Source organism: Heterodontus francisci, chromosome 2 (genome assembly GCF_036365525.1).
Source record: "Heterodontus francisci isolate sHetFra1 chromosome 2, sHetFra1.hap1, whole genome shotgun sequence".
Classification (NCBI taxonomy): Eukaryota; Metazoa; Chordata; class Chondrichthyes; order Heterodontiformes; family Heterodontidae; genus Heterodontus; species Heterodontus francisci.
Window position 1 is genome coordinate 83416330 of NC_090372.1, and position 19371 is coordinate 83435700.

At 42.9% G+C, this 19371-nt stretch overlaps 1 protein-coding gene across 5 annotated transcripts in view; it reads left to right on the forward strand.

Moving 5' to 3' along the window:
* nek10 (NIMA-related kinase 10) overlaps positions 1-19371 on the forward strand; it is a 485577-nt gene that overhangs the window by 342480 nt on the left and 123726 nt on the right. For all 5 annotated transcript variants that reach the window (XM_068059792.1, XM_068059804.1, XM_068059810.1 and 2 more), the window contains 2 exons: positions 3000-3070; positions 17602-17815. In XM_068059792.1, coding sequence (XP_067915893.1) covers positions 3000-3070; positions 17602-17815 — 285 coding nt within the window. The remainder of the gene's footprint in view (positions 1-2999; positions 3071-17601; positions 17816-19371) is intronic.

Genomic DNA, 19371 nt, shown 5'->3' on the forward strand with positions numbered 1-19371 from the left:
GGGTCAGAAACCTGCCTCCTGTGGGTAGCTGATTCAGATTGCAATTTTCAAATGGATAAGCTTTAGCTGGTATGGAGACAGGTTTCCCGTCCGCTTAGAGCCAGTGTTATTGAAAATGGCATTGGGTCACATCAAGTGTGGCGCTCATGTAGACCTTCATGGCAGCCATCACTGAGGCTGCTGATTGTCCTGAGGCAGCAGATGGAGGCAAGGTGTCACAGGGGAGCTGGAGGCCTGGCACTAAGGGCAGGGCAGACCCTTGTTTCATCGATGCCCACCTGGATCTAATGCTGCAGGCCATGAGGGAGAGGAGGGAGGTCCTCTTCCCGGAGTGTGGGAGGAGGAGGCTACCTTGTCATGCAGCAGGGTCCCCTCTCTGTTCAGTGTTATCCCCTCCGCCCCCTCTTCCTCCTCTCTTACTTCCCCCAATGAGTTGTCTCTTTCCAGGGTCCCACTGCCCTCAAGGTCCACACCTCCCTGGAGGGCCATGTTATGGAGAGCACAGCAGACTACCACAATGACAGAGATCCTTGCAGGAGGATATTGGAAGGTGCTACCCGACCGGTCCAGTTACCATAATTGCATCGTCACAAACCCGATGGCCTGCTCAATGGTTGGCCTGCTGAGCAGGTGGCTTTGATTGTTTCGCCTCTGTGCCTCTGTCTGGGGCTCCCATAGAGGGGTCAGTAGCTATCTCTTCAAGGGATTTGACTTGTCCCCTTGGCTCCATCCATGTACTTCGGGGGATGGAGTGAAGTACCGAGGCAACTTGGACTGGCAGAGGATGAAGGAGTCATGGCAGCTGCCAGGAAAGCGATGAAGCTCTTGTTATGTTTGCAGACCAGTCAGACGTTGAACGAGGGAAGCCCTTCCTGTTGATGGATCTCACTGGCTGGTCACTGCGTGCCTTGATGGCTACATGGGTGTATGTGATGATGCCCTGCACCTGGAGGAATCCAGTGATGGAGGCTGAACCCAATGCCCTCTGTGCCAGCGCAGGCCCATCTGTCTGAAAGTGGGTGTAGTCCCTGCCCTCCTGAAAGTGGCTTCCATGACCTGCCTGATGGCCGGATGAGCTGTCGATGGCGAGAGGCCACCTAGGTCCGCAGCTGATCCCTGGAACGACCCGTTTGCATAGAAGTTCAGGGCGATGGTAACCTTGCAGGTAGAGGACTGCCATGGTGGACGCAAGGTCTCAGGTCATTGTGGATCAGAGCACACAGGACCAAGACCATCTACCTGGATAGGTGCAGCCTCCTACAGCACTGGGGCACTGTCATTTGCAGGGGGCTGACTCATGGGCTGTGCACTCGATGTCTTGGGTAGCGCCTTCCTCCCCTTGCAACTCCCCGCTGTGCTCCTCTGGCCTCCTGCTGTCCACAAGGCTGCATCTGCCGCAGCTCATCCTGGCTGCTCTGTCCAATGTCAGAGTAGCCTGTTCCCATCCGAACTGCCTCAATCGGGCTTTGTGCGTTCACCAGGCCTTCCCCTGCCAACCCCAGCTGCCAGCGGGCTCACTTCCCTCTCCGGATTCCTACCACTCACCACTGAGAGAAACAAGTCTTACAGCTACAGCAATGGCTACTCTGTGGCACTTTTGAAGCAGCAGCACTTTACTCTGGGTCTCTATAGTCTTTTAATCAGCCCTTCCCAAAGCTGCCTTGGTTTCCCAATGTGTTCATGTCTTGAACACCCTGTCGTGTCCCCCCCCCCCATGGTGTCCTCCACGTTCTCAGCCTTTAAAAATTAAAGCCTGTTGCTGACAAGCTTGTTAATGAGCTTTTCAATAAGCTCAACAAACAATTAATTGGAGGCGTGCACCCGACCCGTTCGCTCGCTGCCGGCATTCCTTTAAAAAGGACGTTGTGTTCCGGAGGTTGCGAGTCCCAGTGTTGACCTCTGTGAACGTGATATTCAAATCGTGCTCACCTCCATAAAGTATTCAGCGGTTTTAAATATCTAGCTCATAATTTCTGGCAGCAATGAAGCAAGTGCAAAGCTGTGCCATCTGTTGCAAGAACAACTTTAGATAGCGTACAGCATGGGGCAGCACATGTAAGAACAGTAACAATTAGCTTGGCCTGAGATTTGTTGCAACTCCTTGCAGGAATACTACCATGCTGACCAATGGGGATGACCCATGGATTGGAACAGACGACAACCTCCCTCACAGGGATCTCATACAGGGTCAGATGCTGTTTTTTTTCTGTCTTTTGTCTGCAGACTTACGTAGACACCTAAGCCTCTTTATTTACTTATTGGGGTATGGTAGTGTAGTAGTTGAATTACTTGGATAAATAACCCAGAGACCCATACGAATAATCCAGAAATAGGAGATCAAATTACACCATGGCGGTTTGAGAATTTGAATTTAATTTTTTAAAAATCTAGAAATAAGGAGGTGGTATCAGACAAAAAGATCTGACTTATCGGATTGTCATAAAAATTCAACTGGTTCACTAATGTCCTTAAAGGATGGATACTTGATCTAACCTATATGTGACTTCAGTCCTACATCAACATGATTGACTCTTAACTGCCCACTGAAGTGCCCTAGCAATCCATTCAGTTGTATCACACTGCTATCAGTTCAAGAAGGTGGCCCATCACCAACCTCTCAGGGAAACTAGGGATGGGTAATAAATTCTGCCAGCATGCAAAAATAAATGTTAAAAAAATACCTATCACTTGTGGCTGATAGGTTGAGACAGGTTGAAACACACCCAAAATCTCTATTATGCCACTTCTCATTAATTGTTTTATTCTTTTAACTTTGGTTTGCACTCAGTTTTCCACTCCATCACTCTAGTCCTTTCTAGACCTACATGTAGAATAATTATGCTAATCAGTTTACATTGGAGAATTGAGTGCTATTAGCAGTTGATCATTCAGGTAGAATTTACACCAGTTCCTAACTGACCTGCAGTCAAAATTGCTCCAAAGCTTTTTTTTTGGCTTTTTTTGCCTATAAATAATTTTCAAAACTTTATTTCTAATAGATTGTAGAAGCAGCTTATGAACCAGTGCCAGAAGGACTCTACTCTCACAAAGTGTTAGAGACTATCAAAAGGTAAGAATATAAGACCATAAAAAATAGGAACAGAAATAGCCCATTCTGCCCTTCGAGCCTGCTCCCTCAATCGATATGATCATGGCTGATCTTAGACCTCAGCTCGACCTTGTATCCCTATCCCTTAACTCCCTTGGTATCCAGAGATTGATTAATCTCTGTCTTAAATATATGCAATACTGAGCATCTACAGCCCTCTGGGTAGAGAATTTCAAAGATCCGTAATTCTTTGAGTGAAGAAATTTCTTCTCATCTCAATCCTTAATGGTCAACCCTTTATTCTGAGACTGTGACCTCCAGTTCTAGACTCCCCAGCTGTGGGGGAACATCCACATACCCTGTCAAGAATTTTATATGTTTCAATGAGATCACCTCTCATTCTTCTAAATTCAAGGGAATATAAACCTAGTATACTCAATCTCTCCTCATAGGACAATCCACTCATCCCAAGAAACAGTCTAGTGAACATTTGTCGCACTGTCTCAAAGGCAAGTATACCCTTCCTTGGGAAGGAGATCAAAATGACACAGTATAGTCCAGGTGTGGTCTCACTAAGGCCTTGTACAATTTAGTAAGCATTCTTCACTCTTATACTCCAATCCCTTTGTAATAAATACCAACATATCATTTGTTTTCCTAATAGCTTGATGTCTCTGCATGTTAATTTTATGTGATTCATATACAAGGATATCCAAGTCCCTCTGAGCACTGAGTAATGAGTGCTTATTGTCAAATTATTATTAAAAAGAGAATTCTTACTTGAATAAAACTGAATTTTTCTCAATACAATCACAAATCCTCGAGATTGCATGCACCATAAAGAAAAGTATCATTAAAAATAGATGAAATTGCTTTTAGACAGTGTTTAAAAAGCAATCTGACCACTGTATGGTGAGTATGTATCCAGTACCAATAGAGAGTCAAAATATACTTGCAGGATGACATATTTGAATTAGAAGAAGCAATCACCGACACAGTAAATGAACATAAATGAATATCCATCAAGGAAAAGTCTTAATAAATATTCTCACTGGAAGTCAACTGGATACTGTTGATTCATTTGGCCCTGAGTAAAAGGTGTTGTGTGCCTTAAGTCTATAGCAGTGTGTTCAGAAAGTTTATTGTACACCAGAGATAAATGGTTCTTATTTTTGTATTGCACCAAAAAGGTTATAATGTCAAAAGTTTATATATATATAGCAAGCACTATTGGGTAAAGGTGTTGTGTTATTGGCTCTTTACACAAATGTACCAAACATTATAACAATGATTGGTAAACTAAATAAAGGGTTCTTTATTGAAGAATAACAGAATTCTCGGAGAGCTCCTCAATACATGTGCTACCTGCTGACTAACATTGCTACACCTATCACATGTTGATTTGCATCACTTCCTGTGATGTGTACTAAACTATTTACATATTCAGTAGTATGTTAATATGTATTAAAGCAATATAACAACATCCCCCCCATCCCCCTTTCCTTAAATGGAAAATTACATAAGTTATAAGCTATGTACCTAATGAAATAGGATTATTGTGAACAATATTTACATATGGATGAAATCTGACATCAATTATTTAAGTGCCTCTGAAACACACAGGTGGTCTACTGACTTGAACTGATCTGGTAACATTGAAACTTTGCTGAGATCTGGAATTATCAATTCTTTTTTCTTGACTTGCAGGACTAGACTGGCAATTATCTTGTACTTGCGTGCTGTACATGTCATCTTCCTTAACTCCACTCTCAGAACTTGAATGTGAATGTGTTCTTGACTCTACAGGAGTGTTAGCTATGGTGCTGCTGGATAACTTTATGAGCTAACATCTATTCCTCCTCAACGTTGCTCCATTCCTCCTATGACCCATTACAGATGGCTCATTACAGATCTTTGACACTTCTACATGGAACCATGCCTTCTCTTGCGGGTGGTTCACTCTGACTTTCTGTCCTACATGCAGCAGAGGCAACTCCATGCCTGCATGGTTGTCATGTGCGATTTCCATTTTCTCTTGTCTTATCAATAATTTATCTTGGACTGACTGATGATGACCTGATCATATGATGACTCGAGCATGCCCCCTGCTGGGGATGGTAATCCTGTATCTAGTAGTGTTGCTTGTAGGTGCAACATTGCTATTTGAATGTGTTGATTGGTCTTTTTACATTTCAGGATTAATGACTTTACCATCCGCACCATCCTTTCTGCTAGTCCATTTGAGCTTGGATAGTGTGGAGATGACGTAACATGAATTACAGCCCACATTGCGCACATGTCCTGGAATGGCTTACTGGTGTACCGTTGGACTGTTATCCAACACTATCTCCTCCAGGGAACCAAAAAGACTGAAAATTATACTCAGCATGTTTGCTACCTATGCACTTGATGTATCCCTCAGTTGGTGAATGATAGGAAATTTGGAGAAGTGGTCAGTAATAAGTAAGAAGTCATCACCTCTGACAGTAAAAAATCAGTAGCTGTTCTTGACCAGGGATGTGATGGAGCATCATGAGGATGGAGCGGCTCTCTGTGTTGACTTGGCTGATGCTCTTGACATGCATCGCTCAGCGTAGCTGCTCGTTCTATGTGGTTATTTATCCCTGGCTAATAAACTGTGTCACGTGCAAGCCGTCTTGATCTTTCAATGCCCATGTGACCTTTGAGTAAGGATGTCTTGGCAAAGCACTTTTGGTATCAATACATATCTGCCTTTGAAAATAACTTCAATTGATATTGTAATTCATCATGATATGGCCTAAAGGTTCTGAGGTCTGTGGGAACCTCTTGCATTGTATCTGGCCATCCCCGTCCACTGATGATGAGCTGCCATAATGCCCTGAGGACAGGAGCTCTGGAAGTCTCTCTTTGGAGCTCTTTGTGTTTGTTCTGTCCAAATCGCATTATGTCAATGCTGTACACATCTTCTAGTTCCACATCTACCTCATCCACTTGGACATCCAATGGTATATCTTCTGTCTTCTTGGGGTTGGGTAGCCTGCTCAATGTGTCAGATGTAACCTTGAGGTTTCCTTGCTTATATCAGACCTCACAATCTGTGCTTTGATTAACAATTGTTAGAGTCAAAGTGGCGTGCTGGTGACTGGTTTTTGCCAAATCATTGCCAACTCCTTGTGATCAGTCTCGATAACAAAGCATTTACCAAATAGGTACGTATGAAATCTGGTGAAACCAAACACTAATGCCAATGTTTCTTGTTCTAAGTTCAAATAGTTCGCCTGAGTGGGTGACAATCATTTAGAACCAAACGTAATTGGTCTACCTTCCTGTAACCCGACATGCTCTGAGACCCTTTTGTGAAGCATCTACTTCAAGTGTAGTTTCTTTCCTTAGGTGGTAGTATTGTAAACATGCTTCAGCATAAAGTGACTGTTTTAATGAATTGAACGTGTGCTGATGATCTTCACGCCACAAGAATGGCATATCTTTCTTGAGAAGTTCACATAGTGATGTGCTTTCTCAGAGAAATTCAAGATATATGGTGCTCAGAAGTTAAGTAGGCCCAAACACCTCTGTAAATCTTCTTTGTCTTGAGGAGTAGGCATTGTTTGTACATCCTCAACTTTACTGGGATCTGGTTGTACTCCAGTGTCAGAATAGTTTGAACCGAAGAAATTAATATGGTTCACATTGATAGCACATTTTTTGCTATTAGACACGAGACCTTCTTGTCTACCCATCTCCATTAGAATGTGAAGATTCTTGTCATGCTCTTCCTTGGTACTTCCCATGACCGCTATGTCATCTGCAATGCAAATGCAGCCAGGAATACTCTCAGTAATGTGATCTAGATGCTGTTGGAACAGGTCTTGACTCACTGACAGACCGAATGGTAACCGTAAAAAGCAATACCTGCCAAATGGGTTCTAAATGTTGTTAGTTCCTGTGAATCCTTGGAAAGGTGCACTGACCAATATCCATGTTACGCATCCAACTTTGAGAAGAACTTGGCTCTAGCAAACCTTGGGTTGAGTTCCCCAAAAGTAGGAATCTTGTGAGGACACATTTTGAGTGCTCGATTTAATCTTCTGGGATCCAAGCATACTCTAATGGTACCATCTTTTTTAATTGCAGTGGTTATACAGTAGTTACACCAATCAGTGTGTTGCTGAACATGGCGAGTAATCCCTCGTCATTCCATCGTGTCAAGCTTGGCTTTTAATTTGTTCTGTATGTGGACACTGCATTTCCGTGGTGGATCTATGGAGGGAACTGCATTGTCTTTCAGGTGAAGAATGGTGTCTCCTATAAAACGGCCCACAGTGTCAAATTTATCTGGGTATTTCTGTTGCAGATCTTGAATGGACTCGCTAGGGTCACACTTGCCATGATTATCTAGCATTGGTGCTTTACTGGTTTCGTGAATCATCATGATCCAGAGTTCACTGCATGCTGATTGTCCTGCTATCTCTGGACCATTGCTGTCAACAGCATAGAAGAACTTCCATATCTGCACATCAACGTCAATGCTCCCATACAGTAGATTGATGATCCTTTATGTGCTGTGAGTCTAGCTCTTGTTGGCTGTAACATAGACTCCCACTTCGCTAGGTATATGTCTTTGAGTATCCGCAGCAATAAAATGTTGGCACTTGCCCCAGTGTCTATCTTCAGTCGTAGCTTGTGCTTGCCAATTTTGTTAGGACATATAATTTCAACTGTGGTGAAAGCTTCCAGTTGTCTGATTGCATCCACATGCTGTGTAACTGTCCCTGTATGGAAAGCTTGTTCACTTTCTAGTTTGAGTTTGCCTCTTTCAGTGCTTTCTTTGCTGTCTCTGCCTACCTCATGGCCGTGCCTGTGCTTGAACTGGTACTTGGTGAACTCTCTTTTATTCTTGCCACTAGGCGGTGTCTGTTATTTTGCTGAGCTGTGGCTTCTGATTGCTTCTACACTCCCAGATTTTCTACATAGCCTTGCCCAGTGTTCCTTTAGCCCACATGCCTTGCAGGTATCTCATAATGCACGACAGTTATGTGGCTGATGCATTAGATTACACTTGATGCACGCCTGCCCTGTCGAAGTGCTTTGGCTACCTCATCTATAGTTGTTGCTGCCCCAAGCGCTTGTATATATTGCCTGATCGCAGCTATAGCTTTGTATTTTTTGTCATCTTTGTGTCGACTGTCAATGTCGTATCCTTTTTTCTTAACATGCAGATCCTTTTGGAGTACCTGTATTGGATTAGATGCAATTACTAACTCCATTATTCTCTTAGAGAGTTCTGCGCCTGAGAAATCACAATCTTTGCCCTTTTTCTCGACATCGACTGATGAACTGGTTAATAGTTTCTTTGGGCTGTTGACTATTGGCCATCAGTTCAAGTCAATGGATTCTGAAGTTGGCCTTGACTGTTAACTGATCCTCCAGCATTGTCCAGAGTTTAGATGAGTCTTTCTGGTCTGCTTCTGACAGTCCAGAAGTGTAGATGCGATGGAGACCTTCATTGCCAATCGCTATCTCTATTTTTATTGCTTACCAGTTGGGTTCTATGACTGCAAGGTCTAAAAAGCATAACTCCATATGCTGTCAAAATAGTTGGAATTCATAAAGGACGTCTGGAAGCTTCCAGTTCATAACTGGATATTTCATTGTCATGGCGTCAAAAGTTATTGCTCTTCAATTTTTAGCCCATCCAGTGTCTCAATTACCTCCTTTTTCACTATGATTTCAGCAACATCATCTTCCTTTGGGAAGCACTATGAATTTAATTTAAAGGAGCAAATTTTGAGTTAACTAGCAGCTATGAAAGCTTATTTATTTGTAGCACCAATTGTGGTTATTAATCATGGAGGTAAATCCCAATATCAAAAACATGGCCCGGAAAATCTGCAAAACTTTCAATGCATTTGGATGGGTGGAGATTTGTGACCGTGGAAAATGGGGTGGGACCCAGTTATGCTGAATCTCCGTCCTATTTGATATTGTGCTCTGATATTCTTTGGGAGCAAGAGGTGCAGTTGTTACATCTACTTCTTACAGCTTGATGTCTGAAATGGAAGCAGGACTGGCAACTGCTGTCACCCAGTGAAATTACCACTACCTCCAACTCTAGTATCTGCAATGTATTGTACACTTGCAAGAGGTAGATGTTAAAATTCTTTTCAGCAGTGGAAGTGGGACCCACAGTTGGTTTCAGATAGATTTCATGACCTAGACTGTTGTATGTTTGGTTTGTCTGTTGCCACCTTAATATACTTAGTTAGTCTAGCTTAGAGAGATTACTGAGTCTTCTGTACTTTGAACATTAACTCATTACATTATAACTCACAGCTCCAGCGACCCAGGTTCAATTCTGGGTACTGCCTGTGTGGAGTTTGAAAGTTCTCCCTGTGTCTGCGTGGGTTTCCTCCGGGTGCTCCGGTTTCCTCCCACATGCCAAAGACTTGCAGGTTGGTAGGTTAATTGGCCATTATAAATTGCCCCTAGTATAGGTAGGTGGTAGGGAAATATAGGGACAGGTGGAGATGTGGTAGGAATATGGGATTAGTGTAGGATTAGTATAAATGGGTAGTTGATGGTCGGCACAGACTCGGTGGGCCGAAGAGCCTGTTTCAGTGCTGTATCTCTAAACTAAACTAAACTATGTACAGCTTCACACCAATCTGTGTAAGTCCTCTGAAGCTACACTGCATCTCCCTCCAAGTTTCTCTTACATGTAATCTCTTACATCATCATGGTGGAACATATTCCTTGCACTGTCTCAACATTAACCCTTTCAGACCCTTGTACTACATTTCCTCCAAGTTTTTATGCATATATATATTTATACATTCACCTATATTTATACATTTACTTTTTTATTTTTACATACAATCCCATCTCCCCCAAGTCTTTGACATCACAGATTCAATCTGTCAGGAGGCTTCACAACTCTCCCTGATCGTGTTGTTGTCAGATGCACAAGATCAGTAGTCTTTTTCTGAATTCTTGTTTTCTTGACTTGGGCAGCCTTCATTGAGGTTTATAGTATCCGGCACTTTCTGAATTTCAGCTTCAATATCTGATTCATTCAAATGTATGACTGATTGGGGTCTTTGATGAATAGGAGTAAGATTCCTCCTGTTTCTTCTTGTAGTACCTTCTGAAGTATGTACTAAATAAGATCTCTGTTGGCTCTCATAGCTCTGGATGGTTACTTGATGATTCCTTCTCTGCCTCGGTCTTGTACCCTTACCTTTTGTCCTTCTGTCAACTTAGGTAGGTTCCTGGTAGGGTATTTCCTGTTATAATTATAGGCTTGTTGCTTTCGGTAAGACTTTTGTCTGTCTTGAACTCTGATACTCCTGGACTTGTAGCCCTGGAAGTAACTTTTTGGTAGGATTGAAAGTTGTGTTCTAAGCTTCCTTCCCAATCCGCAAAGCAATGGAGTAGCTCTGTAGTTCAGAAGTGCCGTTTGAAAATCTTGACTTTTCTTTAACAGTGCTTTGATAATTCTGATTGCTGTCTCAGCTTCTCCGTTAGATTGTGGATATCTAGGGGAACTTGTAAGATGTACAAATCCACAGTTTTCCATAAGGTGCGTAAGGTAGTCGTTTGCAAATTGTGGTCCATTATTAGAAACTATCTGGTCAGGTATACCATGTGTAGCTAAGATTTCTTATAATACTCGAATGACTGTATGCAAAGACAAATGTTTGACCTCGATTCACCTTGAAAAGTAGTCGATGACAATCAGGTAGGATTTTCCATTGTAACATCTTCCATTAAACATGAATAGATCCATCCCCAGACGTTCCTATGGGAATTGGGTTGAGTTAAGGGGTTCCCTCTGATCCTGTCTGTACACCTAACATACCTGGCAATTAGAAATAATTTCTTCCATATCTCTCAATATTCCCGGCCACCACATGGACGCCGGAGGCCGTGCTCTACATTTCCTTATACCCACATGACCCTTGTGTATTTTCTCCAAGATGTCTATCTGGAGTAACTCTGGAATCACTAGCCTCTCATCATATACCAGCAAATCATCCACTATGGTCAAGTGTGTTCTGTGTTCAAAGAAGGTTTTCGTCCTCTTACCACTGGGTCACTGCTGCGGTCAGCCTTGCTTGCAATATTGGCAGATATAGATGCATTCTTCATCTTGCATTTAAGCATGATGAGTTTCTTGGAGCTTTTTTTGAACTTGCCTGCCATTGTGATGCAGTGAACTTAGTATATAACTCAATTTCATTAATAACGTTGACATCCTGTTGTGTAGGAAGGTCGACAGTAGCTCTGGACAATGTATCTGCTGTCCTTTGTTGCTTGCCCTGTACATATACCATTTTGTGTGTGAACCTTGGTAGCTCAACCGTAATCTCTGGAATTGTGGAGACATCCTGGCGAGTTCCTTTCATCAAGTAAGGAAACTAGGTGTTTATGGTCTGTCTCTATGACAACCTTTAAGCTGATAATATAATCTGAAAACGTCTCACAAACCCAAGTGACTGCGAGAGCATCTTTCTCTATGATAGCATACCCTGTCTCCGTGTCAGACAATGCTTGTGACGCATAATAAACCGGTCTTCGACTTCCATCTGGCTGATCTTGGAAGAGGACTGCTCCAATCCCTGTAGATGAGGCATCTGCTGCAATTGTGATTGGCAGTGAGGGGTTATAATGTGCTAGGATAGTCTGTGATATCAGCATCTCCTTGATCCTTTGAAATGCTTGCTCCTGATGCGCATCCCAACACCGTGCTTGAGCTTTCCTTAATAGTTGTCGTAAAGGCTTAGTAACTTGTGCTAGATTAGGTAAAAATTTTGCCAACTGATTGACCATTCCAAGAAATGGTTGAAGATCTTGGACAGAAGTCGGAAGTGGGAATTCACCAATGGCTGTGGTCTTTTGCGGGTCTGCCATGATGCCGTTGCTACTGACAATGTGTCCTAAAAAACAAATAGACGTTTTTGAAAATTCACACTTTTCATTAAGTGTGAGGCTTTCTTCTTGTAGACGACTCAAAACCACTATAACCCTCAGGTCATGTTCTTCAGTGGATTCACCATGGACTAAGGTGTTGTCCATATGGCATATTACTCCTTTAAGGCCCTGTAGAATATTCAGCAAAGTTCTTTGAAATATTTCCGGTGCTGATGTTATACTGAATGGAAGACAATTAATGGGCGGCACAGTGGCGCAGTGGTTAGCACCGCAGCCTCACAGCTCCAGCGACCCGGGTTCAATTCTGGGTACTGCCTGTGTGGAGTTTGCAAGTTCTCCCTGTGTCTGCGTGGGTTTTCTCCGGGTGCTCCGGTTTCCTCCCACAAGCCAAAAGACTTGCAGGTTGGTAGGTAAATTGGCCATTATAAATTGTCCCTAGTGTAGGTAGGTGGTAGGGAAATATAGGGACAGGTGGGGATGTGGTAGGAATATGGGGATTAGTGTAGGATTAGTATAAAATGGGTGGTTGATGGTCGGCACAGACTCGGTGGGCCGAAGGGCCTGTTTCAGTGCTGTATCTCTAAACAATTAAAACAAAATCTTCTGAATGGAGTAATGAAGGTTGTCAATAACCTTGAATTCTTCCAGAGGAAGTTGCCAAAGCCACTAATTGCATCAAGCTTCATGAAGACGGTACTTTTGAATAACTTTTGCCAAGCTTTCATCCACTGAGGACATAGATAAACTTCTCTTGCCACAGCCTTATTAAGTTGAGTTAAGTCTACACAAATGGGAAGATTACCATTAGGTTTAGGAACTGGAACCATTCCCGAACACCTTTTTGTAGGTTCAGCGACAGGAGAAATGACTCCCATCCTGATTATGTCTTTTAGTTGATGTTGGACTTGCTTCATTAGTGGGTGTGGTATTTTCCTCGGCGTGAAAAGATATACTGGTTTAGCATCTTTTCGCAAACAAATACAATATTTGGTCTTCAGTCTTCCTGGACCAGTAAATAATTTCGGGAAGTCTGTTTTGAAGGGACTCCTGGATTCTTGTTGCTTAACTTCTTCCACTTTTCTTATAAGATGGTAATGGTCGACTTGTTTTTGCGAATAGAAGGCAGTTTTTAGTGGCGTTCCACAGGGCTCAGTGTTGGGTTCCTTGCTGTTTGTGGTATATATTAATGATTTGGACTTAAATGTGGGCGGCATGAATGGGACATTTGCTGATGACACAAAAATTGGCCGTGTAGTTGATAGTGAAGAGGATAGCTGTAGACTCCAGAATGATATCAATAGTTTGGTTGAGTGGGTGGAAAAGTGGCAAATGGAATTTAATCCAGAGAAGTGGGCGGCGCAGTGGTTAGCACCGCAGCCTCACAGCTCCAGGGACCTGGGTTCAATTCTGGGTACTGCCTGTGCGGAGTTTGCAAATTCTCCCTGTGTCTGCGTGGGTTTTCGCCGGGTGCTCCGGTTTCCTCCCACATGCCAAAGACTTGCAGGTGATGGGTAAATTGGCCGTTGTAAATTGCCCCTAGTGTAGGGAGGTGATAGGGAATATGGGATTACTGTAGGGTTAGTATAAATGGGTGGTTGTTGGTCGGCACAGGCTCGGTGGGCCAAAGGGCCTGTTTCAGTGCTGTATCTCTAAATAAAGAAGTGTGAGGTAATGCATTTGGGGAGGGCAAACAAAGCAAGGGAATACACAATAAATGGGAGGATATTGAGAGGGGTAGAGGAAGTGAGAGACCTTGGAGTGCTTGTCCACAGGTCCCTGAAGATGACAGGACAGCTAGATAAAGTGGTGAAGAAGGAATATGGAATGCTTTCCTTTATTGGCCGAGGTATGGAATACAAAAACAGGGATGTAATGCTGGAACTGTATAAAACGCTAGTTAGGCCACAGCTGGAGTATTGCATGCAGTTCTGGACACCACATTACAGGAAGGAGAGAGTGCAGAGGAGATTTATAAGAATGTTGCCAGGGCTTGGAAATTGCAGCTATGAGGAAAGATTAGATAGGCTAGGGTTGTTTTCCTTAGAACAGAGGAGGCTGAGGGGTGACTTAATTGAGGTGTACAAAATTATGAGGGGCATAGATAGAGTAGCCTGGAGGACCTGTTTCCCCTAGCGGAGAGGGTCAATTACCAGGGGGCACAGATTTAAGGTGATTGGTAGAAGGATTAGGTGGGACATGAGGAAAAACATTTTCACCCAGAGGGTGGTGGATGTCTGGAATTCACTGCCCGGATCGGTGGTGGAGGCAGAAACCCTCAACTCATTTAAATGGTACCTGGACCTGCACCACCAGGTGCTGGAAGGTGGGATTAGATTGGACGGCTAGTTTTTTCAGCCGATGTAGACACAATGGGCTGAATAGCCTCTTTTTGTGCTGTAACTTTTCTGTGGTTCTATGGTTCTAAGCTGAAGGTCAGTGCAAGCTCTTCTACTTAAGAGAGAGTATTCCCAATTCCTTAGAACATGCAGTGTTTCCAATATCTGCTGTCCCTTGTACTGGACCGTTGCCTGTAGTTTCTTCTTAACTTTCAGTTCAACCCCTCCTGGTCCATGTAAATGAGTTTCTGTTGGTTGCAGGTAATACATTGATAACCACGATTCTTTGTCTGATAAGACTGTTACACTTGCTTCAGTGTCTGGTTTAAAATTAGTGATATGCCCATTAACATATATATCTGCAGGCCAAAATGCCTGATTAGGATAAAAGCAAAATACTGCGGATGCTGGAAATCTGAAACAAAAACAAGAAATGCTGGATTCACTCAGCAGGTCTGGCAGCATCTGTGGAAAGAGAAGCAGAGTTAACGTTTCGGGTCAGTGACCCTTCTTTGGAACTGACAAATATTAGAAAAGTCACAGATTATAAACAAGTGAGGTGGGGGTTGGGCAAGAGATAACAAAGGAGAAGGTGCAGATTGGACCAGGCCACATAGCTGACCAAAAGGTCACGGAGCAAAGGCAAACAATATGTTAATGGTGTTTTGAAAGACAAAGCATTAGTACAGATTAGGTGTGAATATACTGAATATAGAACATCAGCAAGTGCAAACCTGAAGAAAAACAACCTGAAAAAAACAGTGGGTAAGTCACTGACCCGAAACGTTAACTCTGCTTCTCTTTCCACAGATGCTTACCCACTGTTTTTTTCAGGTTGTTTTTCTTCAGGTTTGCACTTGCTGATGTTCTATATTCAGTATATTCACACCTAATCTGTACTAATGCTTTGTCTTTCAAAACACCATTAACATATTGTTTGCCTTTGCTCCGTGACCTTTTGGTCAGCTATGTGGCCTGGTCCAATCTGCACCTTATCCTTTGTTATCTCTTGCCCAACCCCCACCTCACTTGTTTATAATCTGTGACTTTTCTAATATTTGTCAGTTCCGAAGAAGGGTCACTGACCCGAAACGTTAACTCTGCTTCTCTTTCCACAGATGCTGCCAGACCTGCTGAGTGAATCCAGCATTTCTTGTTTTTGTGCCTGATTAGGATCATTGGTCTCACTAAGGAAGTCTTCTGATTTCTCTCCTGATGGTGATTGTTCAACTTCGTTAACAACTCTATGCTTGAAGACTTTTTCTTTCGAACTTGTAGAGGTAGAGATGTTACTTTGGCACATCTTCCCAAAATGGCCTATTTTCTTACAGTGGAAGCATTCTGCTCTGTTTTCAGGACACTTTTCACACCTGTGGGTCTTTTTGGTGCCACAGCGCTGGCAGGGTTCATTGGAATCTTGCGCTTTCCAGCCCTCCAGTGTACCTTCTTTTCTGATGCTTCTTTAACAGCCCTTTAATTAAGGAACTGTACAGTGACTGGACGTTTCCTGAACCAAGGACTTTCTTCACCTCTCAGGATTGCTCTGTTGTTCTTCTGGACCTATGTTTCTCTCACCAGCTGAATTACTTTGTCTAGGGTGAGGTCTTCTTTAGACTGCAATAAATTTGATAGGGATTTATTAGTAATACCTGCTACAATCTGGTCTCATTAATTCTGCTTTAAGGTCTCCATATTCACATCCTTCAGCTCGTCTGCAAAGGTCATTAATAAAAGCATCAACTGTTTCACCTGGTTTCTGTACCCTTCTGTTAAGTCTTGCCCTTTCCAGACTCTTACTGCTCCGCAGGTTGAAGTAGCTATCGAAGGCTTTTAAAACGTCATCAAATTTATCTGATGTCTTATTAATACCTTGTCTTGCAATAACAGTGTCTGCTATTGCCCCAATGGAATATAGCAATGTGTTAACTTGCTCTGCTTCAGACTGGATGTCTAATTTGGAAGCATTTCTATAGCTCAAAAATCTTTTTCACCAGAGTGATCAATTTTGAGTTTCATTGAGTTCCACATGCCCAAACCTCTCTGGTATTGTGAATTTAAGATCCATGACTTTCTATTTGCTTTACTTACACTTTAAAATTTTTCCCTCCAGTATCAGACATTTCCTACACTTTTCAGCCACGTGCTGGCTCCTGCTATGGTCACTGTTTCTTCCTGTAACATTTCTCTGCTAGACTTTGGATTTATCTCTTTCTTTAAATACATTTTTGTAGCATTTTTGCTATACTCCTTTAACTCCCTTATCTTAGAGTATTGAGCATTTGCAGCTTCTTTGGGTTTTTCTGCTCGCTCCGATTGCCACGTGTAATGACGCCGACCTTGGATCTGCCCTCATTAAGGACTTTAGGTTTTCCCAGTGCTGCCTGCCTAGTGCCATTAGCAATATAATTTTTTACCCTCTTTACGGGTTGCTCACCAGATCCCCAATCGTTGCTTGGTTCTCTGACTCAAAACCTGTGATCACGGGACTGGAATTTTTTCACAGTTCACACCTCCCTGTGGTGCAGCCTGAATGCCTCTACAAGCCAATTCCCTACCTCTTCTTGCCTCCTTCATCCACGGAGCAGCTCTGGAGCTTTTTCATAGCCATTTCTCAAGTTCTGCAATTTTGGCGCTTTTTTGGGTCAGCCTTCTTCAAAGTATTTCTTCATATTTTTCTTCTGGGTGTTGCAAGGTAAGAATCACCGTTGGTCACCATCCCTTCACTGTTCGCAATGTTGTATGTTTGGTTTGTCCGCTGCCACCTTAATATACTTAGCTTGTCTAGCTTAGTGAGATTACTGCGTCTTCTGTACTTTGAACATTTAACTCTTTATTACAACTATGTACAGCTTCACACCAGTCTGCATGATTCCTCTGAAGCCACGTTGCATCTCCCTCCAAGTCTTTCTTACATGCGATCTCTTACATCAGCATGGTGGGAAGTATTCCTTACACTGTCTCAACATTAACCCTTTCAGACCCTTATACTGAAGGAATCCAGATTTTGCCTCTTTTAAATTGTCCTTGCTTGACAATTTTATCAGAATATGTCAATATATTATCACATTAATCAACTATTTTCTTAGAATTTTGACAAAAGTACTCAGCATCCATACAGGATATCCATGTTTTCTACTACTTGGGATCTAATGATTCAACTTGTGATACTGGAATGCACGTAAAATATATGTATGCATATGTGTGAATATAAAGGAATATGTGCAACTTTAAAAATCGTGGCATTTTGATTTATCAGTTGAAACTCATTTTGTATTTTTTATCTATATTTATCAATTCCTACAGCTGTTTGACCTCTGATTCAGAAGCAAGGCCAGACGTTGTAGAAGTAAGTGCGATGATCTCAGATATTATGATGAAATACATGGACAATTTATGCACAATGCAACTAACTATGGAGAAGAAACTTGATCGGGAGAGAAGGCGCACACAGAGGTATTTCATGGAAGCTAACAGAAATGTAATGACCTACCACCACCAGCTCTCCATGGTACCACAGGTAAGCATCATAGTTTCCATTGTTGAAATGTTAGTGGAGGTTTCAGTCTGCTAGAGTGTCTGCAGAATTAGAAAAATATTCAGTCATGACCTCTCTTTTGTATGGAACCTGTATTTTTGTTGCTTTGTACATTCTGGGAATAATTTTTTGTCATGAGCTTAAATCTGAAAGATAACTATCTGGAAGGCAGTCACATTCAAAGATATCTGTGTTAATTATTCGCTGCTACATTTGGAACATTCGTAGCCGTAAGCATATTTAGGCTCACATAATGGGACCCAGTCAGGTTGGTGCTGCTGAGTTTCTTAGTTGGTTTAATCATTTAATTCAGTGCTTTAATGTTATATTGACCGGCCTCAGGGCAGGTCCTCTGCTCATTTCTCCATGCCTCGCAGTCTTGTTCTTTCCTCTTCAGTTGCTCATAGGAACCTCCCATTTTCAATTCAAGCTGTCTAACTCCAGGTGATATCAAGAAACGACTGAAGGCACTGGATACTGCAAAGGCTATGGGCCCTGACAACATTCTGGCAATAGTACTGAAGACCTATGCTCCAGAACTTGCCGCGTCCCTAGCCAAGCTGTTCCAGTACAACTACAACACTTGACATCTATCCGACAGTGTGGAAAATTGCCCAGGTATGTCCTGTACACAAAAAGCAGGACAAATCCAACCCGGCCAATTACCACCCCATCAATCTACTCCCGATCATCAGTAAAGTGATGGGAGGTGTCGTCAACAGTGCTATCAAGCGGCACCCGCAGAACAATAACCTGCTCAGTGACACTCAGTTTGGGTTCCGCCAGGGCCACTCAGCTCCTGATCTCATTACAGCCTTGGTTCAAACATGGAAAAAAGAGCAGAACACAAGAGGTGAGGTGAGAGTGACTGCCCTTGACATCAAGGCAGCATTTGACCGAGTATGGCATCAAGGAGCCCTAGCAAAACTAGAGTCAATGGGATAAAAGCAAAATACTGCGGATGCTGGAAATCTGAAACAAAAACAAGAAATGCTGGATTCACTCAGCAGGTCTGGCAGCATCTGTGGAAAGAGAAGCAGAGTTAACGTTTCGGGTCAGTGACCCTTCTTCGGAACTGAAGAAGGTTCCGAAGAAGGGTCACTGACCCGAAACGTTAACTCTGCTTCTCTTTCCACAGATGCTGCCAGACCTGCTGAGTGAATCCAGCACTTCTTGTTTTTGTTAGAGTCAATGGGAATTGGGGGGAAAACACTACGCTGGTTGGAGGCATACCTAGCGCAAAGGAAGATGGTTGTGGTTGTTGGAGGTCAATCATCTGAGCTCCAGGACATCACTGCAGGAGTTCCTCAGGGTAGTGCCCTAGGCCCAACCATCTTCAGCTGCTTCATCAATGACCTTCCTTCAATCATAAGGTCAGAAGTGGGGATGTTCGCTGATGATTTCACAATGTTCAACACCACTCACGAAGCCTCAGATACTGAAACAGTCCGTGTAGAAATGCAGCAAGACCTGGACAATATCCAGGCTTGGGCTGATATGTGGCAAGTAACATACACGCCATACAAGTGCCAGGCAAT